We start from the raw sequence: 19677 nt of genomic DNA, 5'->3' as shown, positions 1-19677 counted from the left end.
TGTGCCTAGAGCCCATGCTCCACAACGAGAAGCCACCACAATGAGAAGCCCGCGCACCACAACGAAGAGTAGCCCCCACTCGCCACAACTAGAGAAAACCCATGCGCGGCAACGAAGACCCAATGCAGCCAAAAATAAATAAATTTATTTAAAAACAAAAAAGTTCTGAGACTTAAGAAAACAGCATGGTCAGATCTTTGCTTTGATACCTGGCCATTTTATCTAGAACCACTGAATCACCTGCTAAGCCTACAGCAGAGAAGTCACCGAATACGGCTTGCCTCATCATTCCCAGAAAAGGAGATAAAAGAGTAAGAAAAGGATGTTGACCTTCCCATTACTCTTATCTGTCCCTCTTTATTAACAGTATGATTAAGTAGTAAAAAACTTTAAATTCTGGGGGAATTTAAGAATATATTCTATTTAAATACTAAAGATCTAATGAATCCAGGATATAATCCTAAAACATCATTTAACCCACACAACCATTATTTGTGGAAGCTTCATTACAGAATCCCACTTCCTATGCTAACACTGGCTTCACCTAAATTAACCCACATGCACAATTACAGCTGAAGAGTTTTATTGGCAGTCTATGAATTCAATAAAATAATCAAATTAAATGGAGTCAGGAAAGAAAATAAAAGAGTCAGATTTTTCTAACTTACAGATTTTAAATTGTATTTTTTAAAAACAACCAAACATATTACTAGTCAGTAACCCCATTTTTACAACACTCTCCATTCTTCCTCAAACTTCAGTTTTAAAAACTAATATTTACGGAGACTGTTATAGTTCACAAATGTTTTCACACACTTAGCTCATCTGACCCCCAGCAAAAGAAGGTATTATGATATCCCTCTTAGGTGAGGCTCTGAGAGATTTAGCTTGCACATCACACTTACTTGACAGCATGAATTGAGAGATGTAGTAGGGTCTAAGCATTCTTCTCACTTCACATTTTAAGAACTTACTATAAAAGAGGTCACCTACAAGGTATCTATTTTCACTTGATGTCCCAGAAAAGGGGAAGAATAGTATACGATTCACTCACAATCTATAAAATCCATCTCAAGATCAATCACATGAATTTTTCCCAAGACGGAGTTAGGGAAACAACAAGATGTAACAGAACAGAGCAACATTAACTACACTCCTATAAAGTCTTTTTTTTGAAGGGTGTGGGGTGCAGTTTTATAATCTGGTGTTCTAACCGACTCTTAAACGTACCAGGACTATTACTGCTTACGTATAATGACCCAGGGGTAAGTCATAAACTAGAAAAAGATGTCATTCACACAGATCTGTAAAGATGACCAAAATGCAACATGAAATAAGCTAATGAGTTCTACAATTTATACAAAACATCTCTTGAGCAATTACTAAGGAGACCATGAAAGAGTAGTGGGGAGGCAGTGAACTATAGAAGTTAAAAAAAGCAGACTTTGATGTGAGACTGCCCATGTTTGTATCTTATTTCCATCATTTACTGTGACCTTGAGCAAGTTATTCTTTTCCCTGATTTTTTTTCAACTACAAACTGTGGATAATATTATTATCTACCTCTTAGAGTTGTGAGGGTTAAATGAGATACTATACATAAAGCAATTAGAACTGTGCCTGGTATATAGTAAGCACTCATTAAAATACTAGTTATTAAAATATTAGTTATTGAGGTGATAATTACCCAATGTTCTAAGTGTTATGAATACTTTCAGGGAAGAGGTGATATTTTATCTGGCTCTTAATGGGTAAGGCAGCTAACAGAGTGACATCCACAGAGAATAGATATTAATGGGGCTTGAAAGCTGACATCTGACATAGCACATCCTAAAACATACTAAACCACTACAAAACCACTGTAGTTTTAAAAGTACAGTGCTCATACACATAACGAAATGGGAGTTACAGGAAGAGACCCATGTACCCTTGGTCTAGCACTTTCACCATTGGAATACATCCTACCAAAATACAGACACACATACACAGAGATACATATCAAAGAGTCCACTGCAGTATTGTTTGTAGTAGAACACTGGACACAGCCAAAACACTCAATAAAACCAGGGAAGTCATGATACCTGACAAGGGAACATTCCACAGCCATTAAGAAGAATAAGATAAACGATAAGTGTATTTATATGGGAAGAGTCTATGATAAGACCATTAATTTTAAAAAGAAATTTTCGTAATATTTTTATAATGACCCCATTTATGCAAAACAAAAATTTGTTTACACAAGTACACAATTTACATTTACTACATGATTTAATAACAAAAAAAAGATAATGCAATCTCCCTTTAAGACTCCACCAACATTAAATAAACATCAGTCATAGTTTAGTAACTTTGCTACATACTTTAGCATAGGTTCAGTTTAAAAGATGTATCATCTCTTCAATAGAATTAAAACATCTATCTCAGGTCATATAGCAGCTCTGCTATTTTGGCATTTCCTGAATAGCAACTGCATAAGTATTAAATTATTCCTGGTTTATTTGAAATATATTTTTAAAATATTGAAACAAAACTAAAGAACACTGGAATGATAATGCAAGAGAACTAAAACACATTCATAGTTTGTAGATCCTGCCCTAATAGTGTTATGGAGGTGTTCAAGTCCAAAGGCAGCCTAGTTAAGGCTAATGACATCACAAATCAATAAGAACATGGTACAGATGCTGGTGCTGAAGGCACCTTTACTTCTTTAGTAGAAATCTGGAAGAGAGGGAGGGAAGAAAGGAAAGAAAGAAGCCAACCCTGCTTACAGGCTTAACAGGCAGTAAAAAAAAATATATATATATATATTTTTTCAAAAGACCACTAAGTAAGATGAAAAATTACATTACTTTGTTAACCATAAAACCCTACATATGTTAGCTACTTATCAAAAAGCACAGGAAATTGCTTAGTACAAACAACTAATTTTAGTACGTGGGCCTTAAGGTTATACAAATACAATACATATAAAGATATACATACTGAGCAGATATAACCCAGTCTATTGTTCTATTGTCTAAATATATGAAATAAAGGTAGTACTTCAAATAGTGGGAAAGGATAGATGATGAAATAGCTAAATCAACGGATTAACTATTTGGAAACATAAGACTAAGTTCATGTCTTCCTCCAAAGCCAGTATAAATTCGAATTACAAGAATTGAGTGTAAAAATTAACAGGCACAATAAGCCAAGAGGTGGAAGCAACCCAAATGTCCGTCGATGGATATATGGACAAAACAAAATGTGGTATATATACGTACAATGGGATATTCAGTCTTAGAAGGGAAGGAAATCCTGTTACATGATACAACAAGTATGAATCTCAGGACGTCATGTTAAGTGAAATAAGCCAGTCACAAAAAGACAAGTACTATATGATTCTACTTATATGAAGTATCTAAAGTAGTCAAATTCATAGAAACAGAAAGTAGAATGTTGGCTGCCAGGAGTTGGCGGAAAGGAGAATGGAAAGTTGCTGTCTAAGGAGTAGAGAATTTCAGTTTTACCAGATGAAAAAGTTCTGAAGATCGGTTACACAACAATGTGAATACACTTAACATTACTGAACTGTACACTTAAGTGCTTAAAACAATAAAATTTTTGTTGTATTGTTATTAAATTGTTTAAATTATATACAATTAAGAAGTACACACTAAATTACTTAAGCCACTTAAAAAATTACTTGACTATAAAGAGATCAAATAAAGCACCTGATCGAACTTCTAACAGCTCAATGGCAAAAACAGTTAAAAATACAACATATAAGATTGAAAGGAAAAAGGATGCATATAAATTAAATCTATAAAGCACAAATTTTATAAGACTGATGTAAGAAGGAAATTATCTATAGTTTCTCCCAGTAAATTTGAAAATCTAATATGAAATGAATAATCTCCATAGAAAATATAAGTCAAAAGCTTAATGAAATCAAACCCAACAGTATGTTAAAAGAAAACTACATCATAATAAGTATCTCAAACACAGGTAATTAGGAAATTTATTATCGCAATTCATTATTTGAAGAGATTGGAGGGAGAGGAAGAAACGATCTTTTCAATAGATGCCAAAAAAGCATTTGATAAAATTCAGTATACATTTCTGCTAATATTTAGTAGGGTAAAAGAAAGAGATATACTAAATTGATAAAGGATTATACTTAATAGTGACCCAACAGCACTCCCATTAAAACAAGGGAAAGACAAGGATAGCCTATATTACCACTTTTATTCAACATTTTGGGCCTGTTCAAATCTGATGCAATAAGAGAAGAAAAACAAACGACAGATATAAATACTGAAAAAGAGACAAAAGACAATCATTTATTGGAGTCAATATAACATCCTAAGGCCAAGTTAGAAGTTTGGGCTTTATTCTAAGAGAGATGAGAAGTCAAATAACGATTTACATTTCAGAAAGATTAGCTTAGTTGTTGCATGAATAATAAATGGAGTATGGTGAGACCAGAAGAGAAAGCTAGGAGATCAAATTAGGAGGCTGCTATAAAGTCTAAGTAAGATAATAGCCAGCACTAGGGTGATGGCAGCAAAGATGGAGAGAGATGGCTCAGGTGGGAATGACCTCTCCTAGTCCACCTCCAAGATGGAGTGGAAAGACATGATGTAGGCCTGAACAAAGAAATCTTCTTCCGTAGTAGAAGTTGCTGGTTCAGGAATGGACACATGACCCAAACTAGGTCAAAAAGAATATTTCAGGAGCCAGAAGTGACTTTTTTTCTTATATTGCTAGCCATAAGGACAATGTAATCCTAGAATTATATTGGTGTAAGTCTTTAATTATCCCCCAATATCCACACTCCCCTTTTTCTTTTAGTAAAACACTTCTCCCACAAGTTGTATCTGGGTATAATGGCCATAGAGCAAGAGCTAGGTCCTAGGTATGGACATACAACTAAGTTCTGGCCAACAGGATATAACAGGAAGTAATGTTTGCAATTTCTTGGTCAACTCCTTAAAAGGAAGCTATCTGTGCTCACTTTTCTATTTCTTATTTCTCATGGGCTGTGTATTAGTTTGCAAGGGCTGCCTTGCAAAATACATAGACCGGGTGGCTTAAACAACAGCAATTTATTTTCTCACAGTTACTGAGGCTAGAAATCCAAGATCAAGGTGTCAGCAGGTGTAGTTTCTTCTAAGGCCTCTCTCCTTGGTTTACAGATAGCCGTCTTCTCACTGTGCCCTCACATGGCCTTTTCTCTCTGTGTACACATCCCTGGTGTCTCTTTTTATGTCCAAATTTCTTATAAGGATGCCTGTCAGACTGGATTAGAGCACACCCTACATGACCTGATTTAACCTGTCACATCCTGAGATACTGGGGGTTAGGGCTTCAGCATGAATTGTGAGGAAACACAATTCAGCCCACAATAGGGTGAAACATGGACATAATGCTGGTAAACCAGATTAGAACTTGTAGATGAAGTCAACACTCTAAGGCACAGCTATTCAATAAAACTTTCTGTGATGATGGAAACATTCTATATCTTCATTCTCCAATATGGTAGCCACTAGCCACATATGATTATTTAAATTACATTAATTTAAAATTAAATAAAATTAAAAATCCAGACCCACATTTCAAGTGCTCAGTAGCCATATATGGCTAGTTACTACCATATTAGACAGCACAGGTTAAGGGATGGTGTAACAAAACAGTAGAAACTTAGATCTACGAATGACATGAAGGACTACTCCCAGATTATCACATAATCTACCCTGTTTGAACTTCATGTATTTTAGAGTCTCTTTGTTCAAATAACCCATCCTATACCGTAACTAATACAGTAAATTAGTAGTGGAATGCTGCAATAACAAATTCCTAAAAATTCTGATAAGGCTTAGAAGGCAGGTAGCAAGGAAGCGTATCAGGCTGCGAAGCCAGCAAGTCTTATGTAGTAGCAAAGCATCTTGTAAAACTCTTGCCTGCAATAACGAGTAGGGCACACCACAAGACTACCAGGTATGGAGCTCCAAGAAAAGCAATTAGAAAAACTCAAAATATTGATGTATTAGCTGTTTAAAGAATAACTAGAAAGATCAACTCAACTGTGAATAAGGCAGTTTGTAAGCAGAGATAGACACAAAAATAGTGCCACTGAGAGAAGATCTCTCAGTAGCAAACCCTACTCTATAACAGTCTAATTTGGGGTCTCTCAGGTTTGGGAAAGGCAGTTGTTTCTGCATTCCAAACACAAGGAGTTAAGTTTCTGACCGCAAAGATTCTTTGTCAGACAGTAGCAAAGATCAGGTACAGGGTGTTTCTTTCCCACCTATGATGATTTTTGATGTGTCAACTTGGTTAGGGTAAACTAAGAGGAAAGAAGGGCAACAGCCATTTGGTAAATACTTTCTCTCAGTTATTCAGACATTAATCTAGGTGCTGCTGTTAGAGGTGGGGGGCGGGATTTGCAGATATAATTAAAGTCCCTAATAAGCTAGGGTGATCATCCTTAGTGAGCTGGACCTAGTCAGCTGAGCTCTTAAAAGAGACTGGATTCTTCCTGACAAATGTGACTCCAAATACCAGCTGAGTCTATAGCTGCTATCCCTTCACCGGATCTTCCTTTTCTAATTGCCTATGGAGAACAGCTTCAGCATATGCACATGTGTTCCAGCCTGCCTGAGCTCTTACCTTTTCAACTGCTTACCTTACAAATTTTAGATTTGTTAGCCAGCCCCCAGAACTGTATAAGCCAATTCCTTGTAATAAATTTCTTAATATATACCTATCTATCTATCTAGCATATATAAACCTCCTACTTGTTCTGCCTCTCTGGTTAAATCTTGACTGATATGTCACCCAAGCCTATTATTTCAGATGCCCTCAAGGTAGCCAGGTAACACAGGGAGAAAGGAAAAGGCCTAGTAGAGAGAGAAGTAAGAGAATGAGTTGATTTCAAAAAAAAATATGACAAAAAGAGACCTGCTGTAGTTAATATCACATGGTACTGACTTAAAGAAAACAGAACAAAAATCTATTAAATGTTTGAGACAGATTTACCATCAAACCACATTACTGGCCTATACAACTCTATAACTGGACTTTAAGTAACCCTGCAGCCCCTAAATGTATGCCAACTAGTACAGTGCCATAAAAATTTTGCAATCTCAAATGCCTACTACTTCAGATGTGGCAAAGGAAGATAACAAGGAATAATCACCAAAGAACAAAGCCAAGGACACACACAATATTCAAAAGGGCATTCCTCCCAGAGAGCAAAATCAGAGTTTAACCAAGGATTTTACATAGTTGCCAGGGCAGTCTTCTCCTGTCCAGAAGGATTTCATTGTTACTATGGACCAATGACTGCTGTCTACTTACTCCTTCCTTCTCCAAAGAAGCTGTCATTATGATTATCCTATTCCTATTCACCACTGTACAATGGGTTGGGCAAAGGAAGGATAGATACGTTTTTTATTATTTTACAGATTACTGGACTGAATTAAGAGGACAAGCATTATGTAGATATCCTACACTGTGAGCTATATGTAGTATCCAGATGGGACTTTGGATTGATTCTCTTGAGGAAGAAAGAAGACTATGTGTTGGAAGAAAGGTTTGTACAACTGCTGGGTGGCCAGAAGTTTTAGCCCGGTACTCAAGAAGAAAGGTTTATATTGGAGATATAAACTTGAGAGTCATTAGCAGATGCATATATAAAGACACAAAACTAGATAAAATCACCTAAGAAGTAAGCAGATAAAAGCCCTCCTAAGAAGTAAGCAGATAAAAGACCAAAAAGGGCCCAGGAATGAGCAATGATGTACTAAATAACCAAAGGATGTACAGTGAAGGGGGTGGGAGGAAGCAAGAAGACCAAAAAAAACAGCTAGTAATGTAAAAACAGGAGAGGGTGGTATTACATTAGCAAAGAGAATAGCACTTTTTAAGAGGCAAGGATTGGTCAGCAAGGTCAAATGCTGATGAAAAGAGTAAATAAGAAATGGATAAACAATTAAATACTATATCCAAAAAGATATCCATGTATCTTTGGGAAAAAAAGTATAGAAGTATCAAAAGAAAATATCTAAGAAATTTTGTTTAAATACTGGGGTAAAGAAGGAGTCATAAAAGAATAATTCATCTTACTACAAAAAAATAAAAAATTTTCTACGTTGTGAAAATAATGTAAACAGAGAAAATGTTGCAACAACACCGTGAAAGATTAATACCCATAAATATAAACAGCATCACAAATCACTAAGAAAAAAAAAACTCTAATAGAATAAGTAACAACTGTAATAATAGATAAAACAGGAAATTTTCAAAAGAAATCCAAATAAAAAATAAACAGGAAAATTTGCTCAACGTCAACAGTAATAAGGAAAACAAAACACTATTTTTTGTTTAACAGATTTTAAAAACTAAGATGATCAAATCCAGTGGCATTCTTACACACTGCTGATGGAAGTAAAACTTGGGAGCATTTATCAAATTAACACGTGAATAACCTCTGGCCCTTAAATTCCATTTCCAGGAATCCATTCCAAAGAAATACTTTTGTACTCAAAAATAACTGTAAAAGGATGTTCACTTCAGCAATGTGTATGTGATAGCAATGTCCTGAAAACAATCTGTCTACCAACATAAAAGATCAAATAAATTATGAACATCATACTGTGAAACATTCATAAGTAAATGAGAATGAGCCAAATCCTAACATACTCTCTCAGACACCCCCCCCCCACACACACATACCCACACCCACACCATCTCTCTCATTCAACTCACTCTCATCAACAAAGAAACTAGACCATGTGATATACACCAAGCTGTTAGCAGCATTTACTCTAAGAGTTGGATAAAACCTTCATGTATTAGAAGACTCTTTTTTTTTTTTTTTACAAAACAAGCGTCACTAGTTTTTATAGTTAAATAAATATGTAATCATTATCTGAGGAAAAAAAGAATGCAAAGATGATTTCAAATAATAATGATTAATTCTGGAAAAAAGATTAGGTGATTTTTGTATTCCTTAGATATTTTTTGATTTTTGTCAAATTTTCTACAAATATGTGTAAGTTTCTACAAATATGTATGCTTAATTAATTAATAATGTTTAATTATAGAAACACTGTATTTAAGATCTAATTTAAAAGATATTTAACATTGCACTTGATATTGCCCTGTAAATCAATTTTTCATATTTTAACCCATCTCTACCTGCAGCAACCATAAGTATACTAGTATAGCTACCTCTTTTCTTACTACAAAATCTTCAGGGTAAAATCAGAATGAATGTTTCTTTGGTGTAACTCTAAAAAAGTATCACACAACAGGCCTCATCTTAAAAAAATTTTTTAAATAAAAAAAAATACCCCAAATTAGTGAGTATTCCAAGAGATACTCATAAAAGATGTAAAGTCTACACTATCAGTATGCAAAAACAGAACAATCCCTATAATGAGACCAATTCTAAAGGCACACAGATACACTGAAAACTGTTAGACTCCCAAGTAAAGTAATCATACAGGATTAAAATCATCCTCACAGTTTTAAATTATTATTAATTTTGTCTCAATAAGATTTAAATTTTATGAAGCTGGGAATAATGTCTCAATTTCTTCAAAACCCTCAAAATTCCGAAGTGATTATGCTAGGTCTCAATAATGCCTCTTAAATAAACTTAGTTAGAAAAATATACTAATAGTGATACTTATCTTCTAAAAATCATAAAAAACAGAATTCCATCACTCTGTTAAGTTTTCACGTGTGCAAGTTTAAAAGTTTTACTAACTATATAGAGCTATGATTTTAAATATAGCTAACTTTTTCATATTCCCTGAGAAGGAAATGGTTGAGATTATTATATAGTAAAAACAGCCACACATAGTAGATACACAATAAATGTTTGGCAAGTAAAAGAATCAACTCCTATACCAAATCTCACACTAGTAAGAACTACACTAGAGGCTTTGCAACAGGACTATTTTTGTTATTAACTTCATATAAAAAACAAGAGGGAAATGTGGTACAGAGAAGGGAAAAGACAATAATGGGGTTAAAGACTAAACTGAAAACAGATTTGGTGTAACACAAACAGGAAGACTTCCTTTTCTTCTCAGGTTTCAGATTTAGGGCAATAGGAAAGAAGAAAAGGAAAACAGAACTTCATGTTAATGTTTTTTTATTCCAAATTCAAAACTGATGAAACCAATTTTTCCACAGATCTCTCTGAAATATTTTTCATTCAAATGTTCTTTAATTAAAAAATACTCCACGAGGAAAGACCAAGCCAAGAATTAATTTTAGGATAGGTCTTTTATTTCTCCACTTTTATTTTTTTCTTTTCTGTTCCTTTCTTTTTACTGGGGGGCAGGAAGGATTAAAAAATTAAAGATTAAATGAGACCAAATGATAACTCGGGAGGGGAATACACCCTACTGGAGATGCACAGCTATAAACTAGTTTCATAAATTTGCCATGTCTAGTCTATACTTTCAAATAATCTCAAGAAATGAGAAATGAGTTTACTTATTTTCAAAATTGAAATAACACTAATACATGTTGTGACTCAGTTTGAGTAACTGGTTAATTTGAACATTAAATAATAAGAGCAATGAGAATATAATTAAGGATAATCAGCAGTCCTCCTTGATCATGGATTCCATCCCTCACCCTCCAATCATTTTTAAACTCTCTAGAACTTCCTTACTTTTAGTAATCATTTTCACGGTACAGCAGGCAGAAATATATATAATCTATTTTTTGCAGATGTATCTTAGCATTATTTAAAATTAGAATTATGACTTTGGTTATCTCTAATAACTTATTTAACCTTGTTTAACATTATGTTGAACTTTTACTGAAAAAGTATGCTTTGTTTCAGACCATTTAATCAAAAAAGCACATTTTTTTACCCATGACTCATATAAACCTATTTAAAATTTTCAATCTATTCTCAATAATCTTGTTGTCCATTCCCATCAGTACAATTCAATATGATCTATCTGCATACTTTCAGAGATTTTATTATATATCAAAATTATCTATAAGAACACTAATAATACTGGCTCTAAAAGGAATTCCTAAAGTACTGTGATATTTACATGTTTTTCCACCTGACCCTCTTTTATCTCTAGTTTCACCCTGAAGTAAACGTAAAAAGTCAACTCTAAAAAGATCAGGTAATGTTTATGAGTTTCGTAGGATGACAGAAGCCAACCTAAGTTATGCTTTCAATAATTAAGTCTATATTGATTTTTTCATAGCATTCTTGGGGTAGATAAAATTTCCAGCATGTCCCTTTTCAATAATTAAAACCCTAAATTACAAATCATGATAAAATGATACCTATAATGCTCTACAATTCCACTTCCCCTCATGATTGAATAAGAATAGTTTCTAAAGACAAAAGAAAAAAAAAGTTAAGAAGTAAAAACACCGTTAAGTCAGGAAGGGTATTTTGCTTCTGGGTGGCAAATGGATAGGCATAACTCTACCAGAAAGGTAAGGTTCCAAGCACTCGAAGGAGTATTCATATTTACCCATCACCTTCTATTCCCTAATGACTTGGTTTTTTTTTTTCAAAAGGTGAAAGCTGAAGCAAGTTAGTCAGATTTGGAATAGGTTACCATGGATGTTGGTGCCCCCTATCGGTCCTAACAAAAATATAAGTGGTATCAGCAGGCACTAATTCACATACCATTAGGAAGTAAAAATTCCTTTTTGTCTATGGTCAAGTACGGAAAAATTATAAGGAAGCTCATTATATCCACATTTCCTAAGCCACTAAATTATCCTTAAAAAATGCAGAATATACTGTCATAAGTGCAAATACTCTCAAGGGCCTAAAAATCAACCTCCTAGTCAACTGATGGTCTAATTTGGATGCTAGTAGAAGCAGTCTAGCAAATAGTCTAGTGAATTTCTGGGAGTCAAAATGTACTGCTTTGATGATTATTCAACAGTTAAAACTTTCACAATACTAGCTCCAATTAGGTTGGTGAGGTTAATGACTAGACTAAACTGAGTAATTAGAATCCCATAAAAGCATCTGACGGGTCCACCATAAATAGCTGCAACCAAGTTCTGTTACCTTAAGACTTGAGGTCCAGGGACTTCCCTGGTGGCGCAAGTGGATAAGACTCTGCGCTCCCAGTGCAGATCCCTGGTCAGGGAACTAGATCCCACATGCACACTGCAACTAAGAGTTCGCATGCTACAACTAAGGAGCCGGCAAGCCGCAATTAAGGAGCCCGCAAGCCACAACTAAGGGGCCCGCCTGCCACAACTAAGACCCAATGCAACCAAATAAATAAATACATAAATATTTTGAAAAAAAGAAGAAATCTTTAAAAAAATAAAAAAGACTTGAGGTACCAAATATGTCCAAAGTAACTAAATAAGATACATTTATAAACTATGTTTACTTCAGAGATCTGACTTCACCAAATCCTAGCAAAGGTAAGACGCTATGATTTATTAATAACACACATGGTACGGTGCAGTAGGAGATAGAGAGATATGTAAGACAAGTTTTCTGTCTTTGGATCTGACAGAACATAGCAGACTAGATGAAAATGCTTCATCGATTAAAAGGCAAAATATGAGAATTTAAGAGAAGAGAGAGTAGGCATAGGGCTAATTTACCAGAAAGAACAGATAAATCTGCGACCCCCTACTTCACAACATAAATATGCCTTCTTCATTACCACATTACCTTAGAAGCAAGTTTCCCAATTCTAAACAATCCATATAAATGCTCGCCTGATTTCCCACAACCACGCAGTGAGAATGTTTCAAAATAACAAGGTAGGAAGGAGGGAGGAGGTGGTCATATACTTCTGAGTATGGTATCTAATGAAAGTTTTACACACATACTACAGGTTAAGGGAAGAAAAGAAAAAAAACAACAACAACAACTTATAAGCACCTTCAACAAAATCTTGAGTTTAACTCCAGGGTATTCACAGCCTATCCAGACCCTAAGTTAACATCTCCTATTTAAAAGGAAATTTTTTTTTTCTAAGATAACCTTAAAAAGCCTAAGTCTTGAAAGGCAGGGAGAAGCAAAAAGATTGCCTCTAGACAAGGTGGTTTTCACTATAAAGTTTCATTCTGTTAGCAACTGTTAATTCTAAATGGTGGAAATATGAATATATTTATCTGTACTTCTCTGTATTTCTTTTTTTTTTTTTTAATGAGCTTTTCAGAACAAGAAAAGCAAAGCTCAGGGTAGCTAATTTGTCTTCAGTGGTTGTCCTACTGCCAAAACGTATCTTCCCCTATGCTATCTGAATTTGTTTTAACTCATCTGAAATGCCAACATCACTGATGTCGTACTCAACATCATACGGCATACCAGAGTATGTGAATGAGTGAATGAATAGGCAGGCTTTGCTTTGAATCAAACAAACACAGGTTAAGTCCGCTCTGCCACTTATCAGCTACGTGACCCTAATGAAGTTACCTAAAACCCTTCTAACCTAGTATCTTTGCCTTTAAAATGAGTATGAATATCCCCTCCGAACATCTGTATACTTCTCATATACTTTATTCAGGATATACATTTAACCATTTGCTTTCACTCTCATACTTCCTCAAACTTATATTTAATCATTGGTATATTTTTAAATCAATGTCTTAAAATAGTTTTGCTCACCGCTGCTTACTCAGTACAGTAAAACTCCTACCATATAGTAGAAACTCCAAACATTTATGAATAACGAAACAAATATGACAACACCACAGTGTAAGGGTGAAAATGGGAATACATGAAAACTGTATTAACTCATTTAATTCTCAAAACAATGCTATAAGACAGAATCTACTATTATCACCATTAACATATAAGGAAACTGGAGAGAGGTTATGTAACTTGCCCAAGATCACAAACGTAGTGTGTGATGGACCAAAGATATGAATCCAAGCTCCATCTAATCGGAAATCCACTAATCGGAAAAGATGTGCATCACAACTTTTATGTTAGGAAATACATTTCTATTTTCTATATTGGTTAGTCACCCATTGAAAGCTGAGGAAATTACTGCAATTTTCAGGTTTTGATCTAAGGTTTTGCATCAGATTGGGGAGGTAGGTAAAGGAATATCTGAAGTTACACAAATTATCTAAAACATGATTATCCTTATTCTGAAATACTGAAGAGAAAATCCAATTCTCAATAACCTACGCTAACGTTTAGTAAAAATTAGATTCTTGTTCTTGAACATTCAAATAAAGCTTTTATTTAAATTGAATCTCCTTTCCTTCCAGTGTTCCCTCTTTCAGCAGATATACAAAATATCCAGCTAGCATTTCATCGAAGTAAACAAATATATTCTTGTTAAATTATCCTCCACTTTTGTAGGTTAAATATCCCAAAACTATAACCTTTCTTACTCCTTCTTAACCTTTCAATGATTTTTTTATTGGAAGAATAATCTCAAAGACGTTATCCATATTTTTCATTGTGTAGCCAATAACAGAAAGGAAGTAAGTACAATTAAGTATTAGCCACAAGATTTCCTAGCTCTAGAAAGTTAAACTTCTGCTAACATGTCAATAAAATGGTAATGAAATGAAAAACACTGCACAACTCATCCATTTAGCTTATAGTGTACAGTGACAATTACATTTATTTATTTCTCTATTCTGGTCAAGGATGGAGGCAGGTGCAGAGACATACTGTCCTCCTGTCTGCTTATCCCTCATCATGTACCTGTATAGATTTATACAAATGGTTGTGCTTTCTTCCACTTATTTCTCCTGACTCAGCTCCATAACAAATGACAAACCCACTGTTTACACCACTGTACAGAAGACAGAATAAAGCATATTAAAAACAAAGAAAACACTCCCCTAGTTGATCAGTCAACATATACCATTCCTATCTTCCAAGGAAAACAAACCCAACTCACAAAACTAACACACCTACAAACTTAAGCCTATTCTACATGATTTAATGAATTACTAAAAGTTTTGCTTATTTGGCTCAATTCAAATGGACAGAACTATCTAGGTATGTGAAGTTTAGAGAACAATATTTCAGTAAGTACTGCACTCAACTTCATATTAAGTTCCAAACCAGAGCTTGATACTTTATCTGAGAATTTAAAATCTTAATAAAATATTGGTATTTTGCCCATAGCTGCATGATTGTGTTACCTTGCAATTGACCTTTGAAAAAGGTCAGGAGGGAGATACAGGGAATAAATTGTCATGAAAAGTATACTGGTCTGAATCATTAGAAAACTCTGATTTCCACTTTTGCTGTTACCACCACAACCAGTTTCCTTAAAAAAAAAAAAAAAAAAAGTCTCATTTTTAAAATAAACGGGTTAGATGAGATTATCTCTAAAATGTTTCTCATCTCTGTAAAAATAATACAATTGAATGATTCTAACTACCATATAATAGATTTTACTAGAAATAAGGATCCTGTCACATCCTTCTCTTCACTGTTTCATATGCAGGCTGAGCAACACACTATCCTGAAACACCCAACTAGGTCAATACAAAATCTATCACTACAAACCTACCCTTAGAATTCAGTAGGCTAAATGAAATAGCAGGGAGTGTCCATCTTTTTGGTATACACGCACGAACTATTTATTACATCTCTACCGATATAACTTCATCCAGCCTGAGGTCAAAGAGAATCTGGTCTTCTACTAACAGACAAGTCTCAAATTCTTTAAAAGGTATTTCCCTATTTGAAATTAGGGAACCCAAGTTCCAATAATGCAATTTTCGAAAAACCAGCCTTTTACCAAAATTAGCTGTGCTTGTGGAAAAGAATAAATGGCAAGTGGTACTTCTAGATAATTCAGTTGTTCTCTCTTATAAGTTAATTTATAATCAGCCTTTAAAGCTGCTTTCCTTCTGCTGCCTTAAGTTACAACTACTTTCTTCAGATCAAGATTTTCAAGCTTCCATTTCAGGGAGTGGACAAAAGAGTTACAAAAGAGCTGCTAACTAGTAAGGCTAACTCTTCTTCGCTTGTTCTCAGTATGGCTGGTATGTTTTACTGAGTTTTGGTTAAATGGTCTTCTTTGAAGAATGAGGTCCTGCAACGCCGCCTGTCTGTGGACCCAGGAAAAATTATAAACAGTTATTATGAAACCAGATCACTAGGACAAACCAAGAGGCCTTCCTATTCCAACTCACCACAACCAAGCCTGGCTCCAAAGCAGACTCTTCAGCTGCCTGACGTTACGTGGAAAGCAACAGGGCCTAGCTTAATTCTTCCTCACCAAGGAAGCATTTGAAAATGTAAGAGTATGTACATGTAAGGATCAAACATATTTTTCATCCACTGAGTTACATATAAATGTATATGGACATAAGATCAGTTCATCCAAAATCCTTGAGAGATTGAGGAAGTGAAGGTTACTTCAGCAGCCACAATAGTTATGAAAAAAAAAAAAAACCTGCAGCAGAACAGTATGGAAAAGTACAGCTTCTCACGTGTCTCTCACGTACACAAATACCTAGCTCTGAGTCCATTACAACCTTGCCTCCCCCCAAAACTGCTCCCCTCCACCTCACAAGTGGGAGAAATTTACCAACCTCCTAGTCGTTCCTCACGAGAATCATCTACCTATTATCTTACCCCTCCAGCTTTGGTCCCGCCCCCGCCCCAGGAGTAACACGGCCCTACTGGCCCAAGGCCGACCCCGCCGGCTGGGCAAAGAGGGAATCTAAGAGATTCCCTCCATCCTAAACCGAGTGAACCATGCCAGGGTAACGTGCTGTTCACCAACTCTGTGCACTCCGTGGTCCTCCCACCCCCACGTGTCAGCTACCCTCCCCCACATGTCCACACCTCACAAATTCGGCCGGGGAAAGAAAGCGGGCAGTGGAAAGCCTGGCCCCTAAGACAGATCAAGCCCACAGGAATCTGTCCCACCGCAAGTCCCCTCCCACCTTTGGCCCCTACCCTTTACGCTCCCTTCCTCCCTCCTTCCCTTGAAACCAGGCCCTTGCCTCAGAAACCTCCTCTTCCTCGTCGTCGTCGTCCTCTTCTTCCTCGCTGTTGTTGCTGCTGGTGCCGCCGCCGCCTCCGCCGCCTCCGCCACCGCCTCCACCGCCGCCGCTGTTGTCGCTGTCGCTGCTGCTTTCGCTGCTGCTGGGGGGTCGGCAAGTCCGGTTACGCTTGGCCTTGTGGTGTTGCTGCGGCAGCGGCTTCTTCTTCAGGAGCAGGTCGCAGACTCGCACCATCCCACGAGGAGATGAGGCCGAGGAAGCCCCGCTGCCGCCGCCGCCGCCAACGCCGCTGCCGACCTCCGCCGCCGGTGCAGCCGCGGGGGGGCCCGCCACAGCCGCCACCGCCGGGGGGCTCCCTTCTCCCTCAGCTGCCGCCGCCGCCGCCGCCGCCACCGGAACCGTAGCCTTCTCCATCTCCGGGAAAAGAGGGAGGGCGCGGACGGGGGAGGGGCGTAGGGGCTACGCTCTACCGCGATTTCGGCCGCACCGGGACCAACACAGCGCTCGGTGCCGCCTCCGCCGCCACCGCCTCGGTCACCTCTACTGCTGCCGCCGCCGCCGCCGCTCCGCCAGCTCTCACCTCGTCTCGCGATACTAAGGGCGGGGAGCCTGACGATGGGAGGGAGGGAGAGGGAGGGAGCGTGAGGGAGCTAGGAGGGGGTGGTTAGAGGCGAAGAGAGAGACCGGGGTGTCGGGAGATCAAGCGGAGGGGAGACTACCCAGAGTCGGGGGAAGTGTGCCTAGGGCGACTTCCGATGGGGGGACGCCGGGGACAGAGGAGGGCCGCGGTTACTGCCGTAGCGCCCGCTACACCCGGATTTCTTCTCTTTCCTCGCTATTTCCCCCGCACACAGCCCTTCAGACCTCCCTTCTTCCTTCCTCGCTGATGACTAGAACGCAGCCGCAGGCGGAAGTACGGATGACGCCATCAGCCGTCGCCTGAGCGGTGGCGCGCGGGTGGCCGAAACACGAAAGTGAGATTTCGAGGGTCGAGTCTTGGACCCCCGCGGGCGGGCAGTGCTGCGGTGCTGGGGGCGGGCGGGCAGGCTGGAGAGGAGCAGCCTGGGCCGGGTGGGGAACCCATACCGAAGCACGGACCAGACGCTTTGTTAGCTGGAGGCCCGGACTGCCTGATCCGGGAGGTGGAGCCTGGTTCTGGACTCTTGTACGTAGTTTCGTTTCTGGCCATTTTTTTCTACCGCCAAATGGTGAGTTAGGGCTGTGGATCTTGAGAGATGGCGTCGTGTAAAGGAAAGAGCCCACTTTGACTAAGTCTTGGGTCAGACTTCCTGAACCTGAGTTTACACCTGTGTAACCTAAAGGAGTTCGACTAAGTGAAGTCTGCGATCACAACTCTGAAGTTTCCAAGGGGAGAAGACAGGAGAAGGAAGCAGAATCTGTGCCAGACTCTGCTGACGATTCAGTGAATGACCCCGATTTTGTCCTTCCACCACTCACCTACTCAGCTTTTTATCTGTGAAGTAAGCATCATAAGTAGTCATCCTTGTCTGTGAATCTCTTGAAAGGAATATTGTGAAGGGGGTTGTGAGTTCAGTTGTAGGTGTCTGAAGAACTTTCAGGACTTTTGGAATAACAACGTAGCTTATTGAACTTAGAATTATCCCTTTCAGGTTCAATAACACAGTAGCATAAGGAAAATGAAGGAAACATCAAAGAAAGATGTACTGGCACAAGATAAAAAGTATGTCTCAGCTGACGTAGTTGCCGTTTTAAGACTGCTAAGTTTAGCTGAGTATGCCTGAATTTTTTTAGCCTTTTTTTTTTCTTTTTAGCATTGGCATACCATATGAAATGTGGGCAGTTGCCAGTACTCTACAGAGTACTATGGCAGAATTGGCAATGATTGAATCAATTCATTCAAGCAAAAATTCATCATGTGCCTACTGTGTGCATAGTTTATAAAATCTAAGTCTCTGCTTCCTGGGGCTTTACAGTGTAATAAGTGTTATAGTAAATATACACACGAAGTGCTAATCATCTGCCTGTTCCTCTCCTACAGCGGTTGCTAAGTTCTGTGCAGAACAGTACACTACATTATGTATCTTAACACTACAGATTTAGGTCTTAACCTCCTACTTATATATTCTTCAGCACCTTTTTCTCCCTTCCCACCAGAATACTTTTGCAGTCTTTAAATCCCAACCACATTTCATTATGTGACTTTACTTCAAACTTCACAAGAAGATCGATGCTATTAGTCACAAACTCCTTCAATTTTCCAAATGCTAGAAACTTAGGTACTTCTGGATCTTTCCTTTCCTCCAATATCAGAGGAATGAGACACTCCCAGCTCTTATATAAGATTAATTATCCGTCTACTCTAGTTCCAATCCCTGAGTTCTCTTCTGTTATCTTTTCTGTCTTCAGTCCTCTACATTTGTGGTTCCACTGTGTTTCCTTTCCTTCACAACCAAGCTTTAAAGAGTATTCTACATTCAATGTCTCTTTTTGTTATCTGAATTTCACTTATTAACCCTCTGCAGTCTGACTTATGTACCTATCACACTATCACAAATACTCTGTTTGAAGTAATCCCATTATTTACAACAAAATGAATTCTTACTCTTTTATATAATAGGGAAATGATTATTTTGTTGGAACTATTAGAATAAGGTCACACCTATTAGAATGGACAAAGCCCCTGAAGTGACTTTCTGTTCTTTTTACGTAGCAATTTTTTTCCTTTTAGAACCTTGTAACAGAGACTTG

At 37.5% G+C, this 19677-nt stretch overlaps 1 protein-coding gene across 3 annotated transcripts in view; it reads right to left on the bottom strand.

The window, feature by feature from the left end:
- Positions 1 to 17361, bottom strand: part of ANKRD17 (ankyrin repeat domain 17) — a 159346-nt gene extending 141985 nt beyond the window's left edge. For all 3 annotated transcript variants that reach the window (XM_065877900.1, XM_065877898.1, XM_065877899.1), the window contains exon 1: positions 16948 to 17361. In XM_065877900.1, the coding sequence (XP_065733972.1) occupies positions 16948 to 17361 (414 nt within the window). The remainder of the gene's footprint in view (positions 1 to 16947) is intronic.
- Positions 17362 to 19677: the final 2316 nt, after the last annotated feature.

Source organism: Phocoena phocoena, chromosome 5, assembly GCF_963924675.1.
Source record: "Phocoena phocoena chromosome 5, mPhoPho1.1, whole genome shotgun sequence".
Taxonomy (NCBI): domain Eukaryota; kingdom Metazoa; phylum Chordata; class Mammalia; order Artiodactyla; family Phocoenidae; genus Phocoena; species Phocoena phocoena.
The sequence above is the reverse complement of the archived record's forward strand: the minus strand, read 5'-3'. Positions and strand labels throughout refer to the sequence as shown.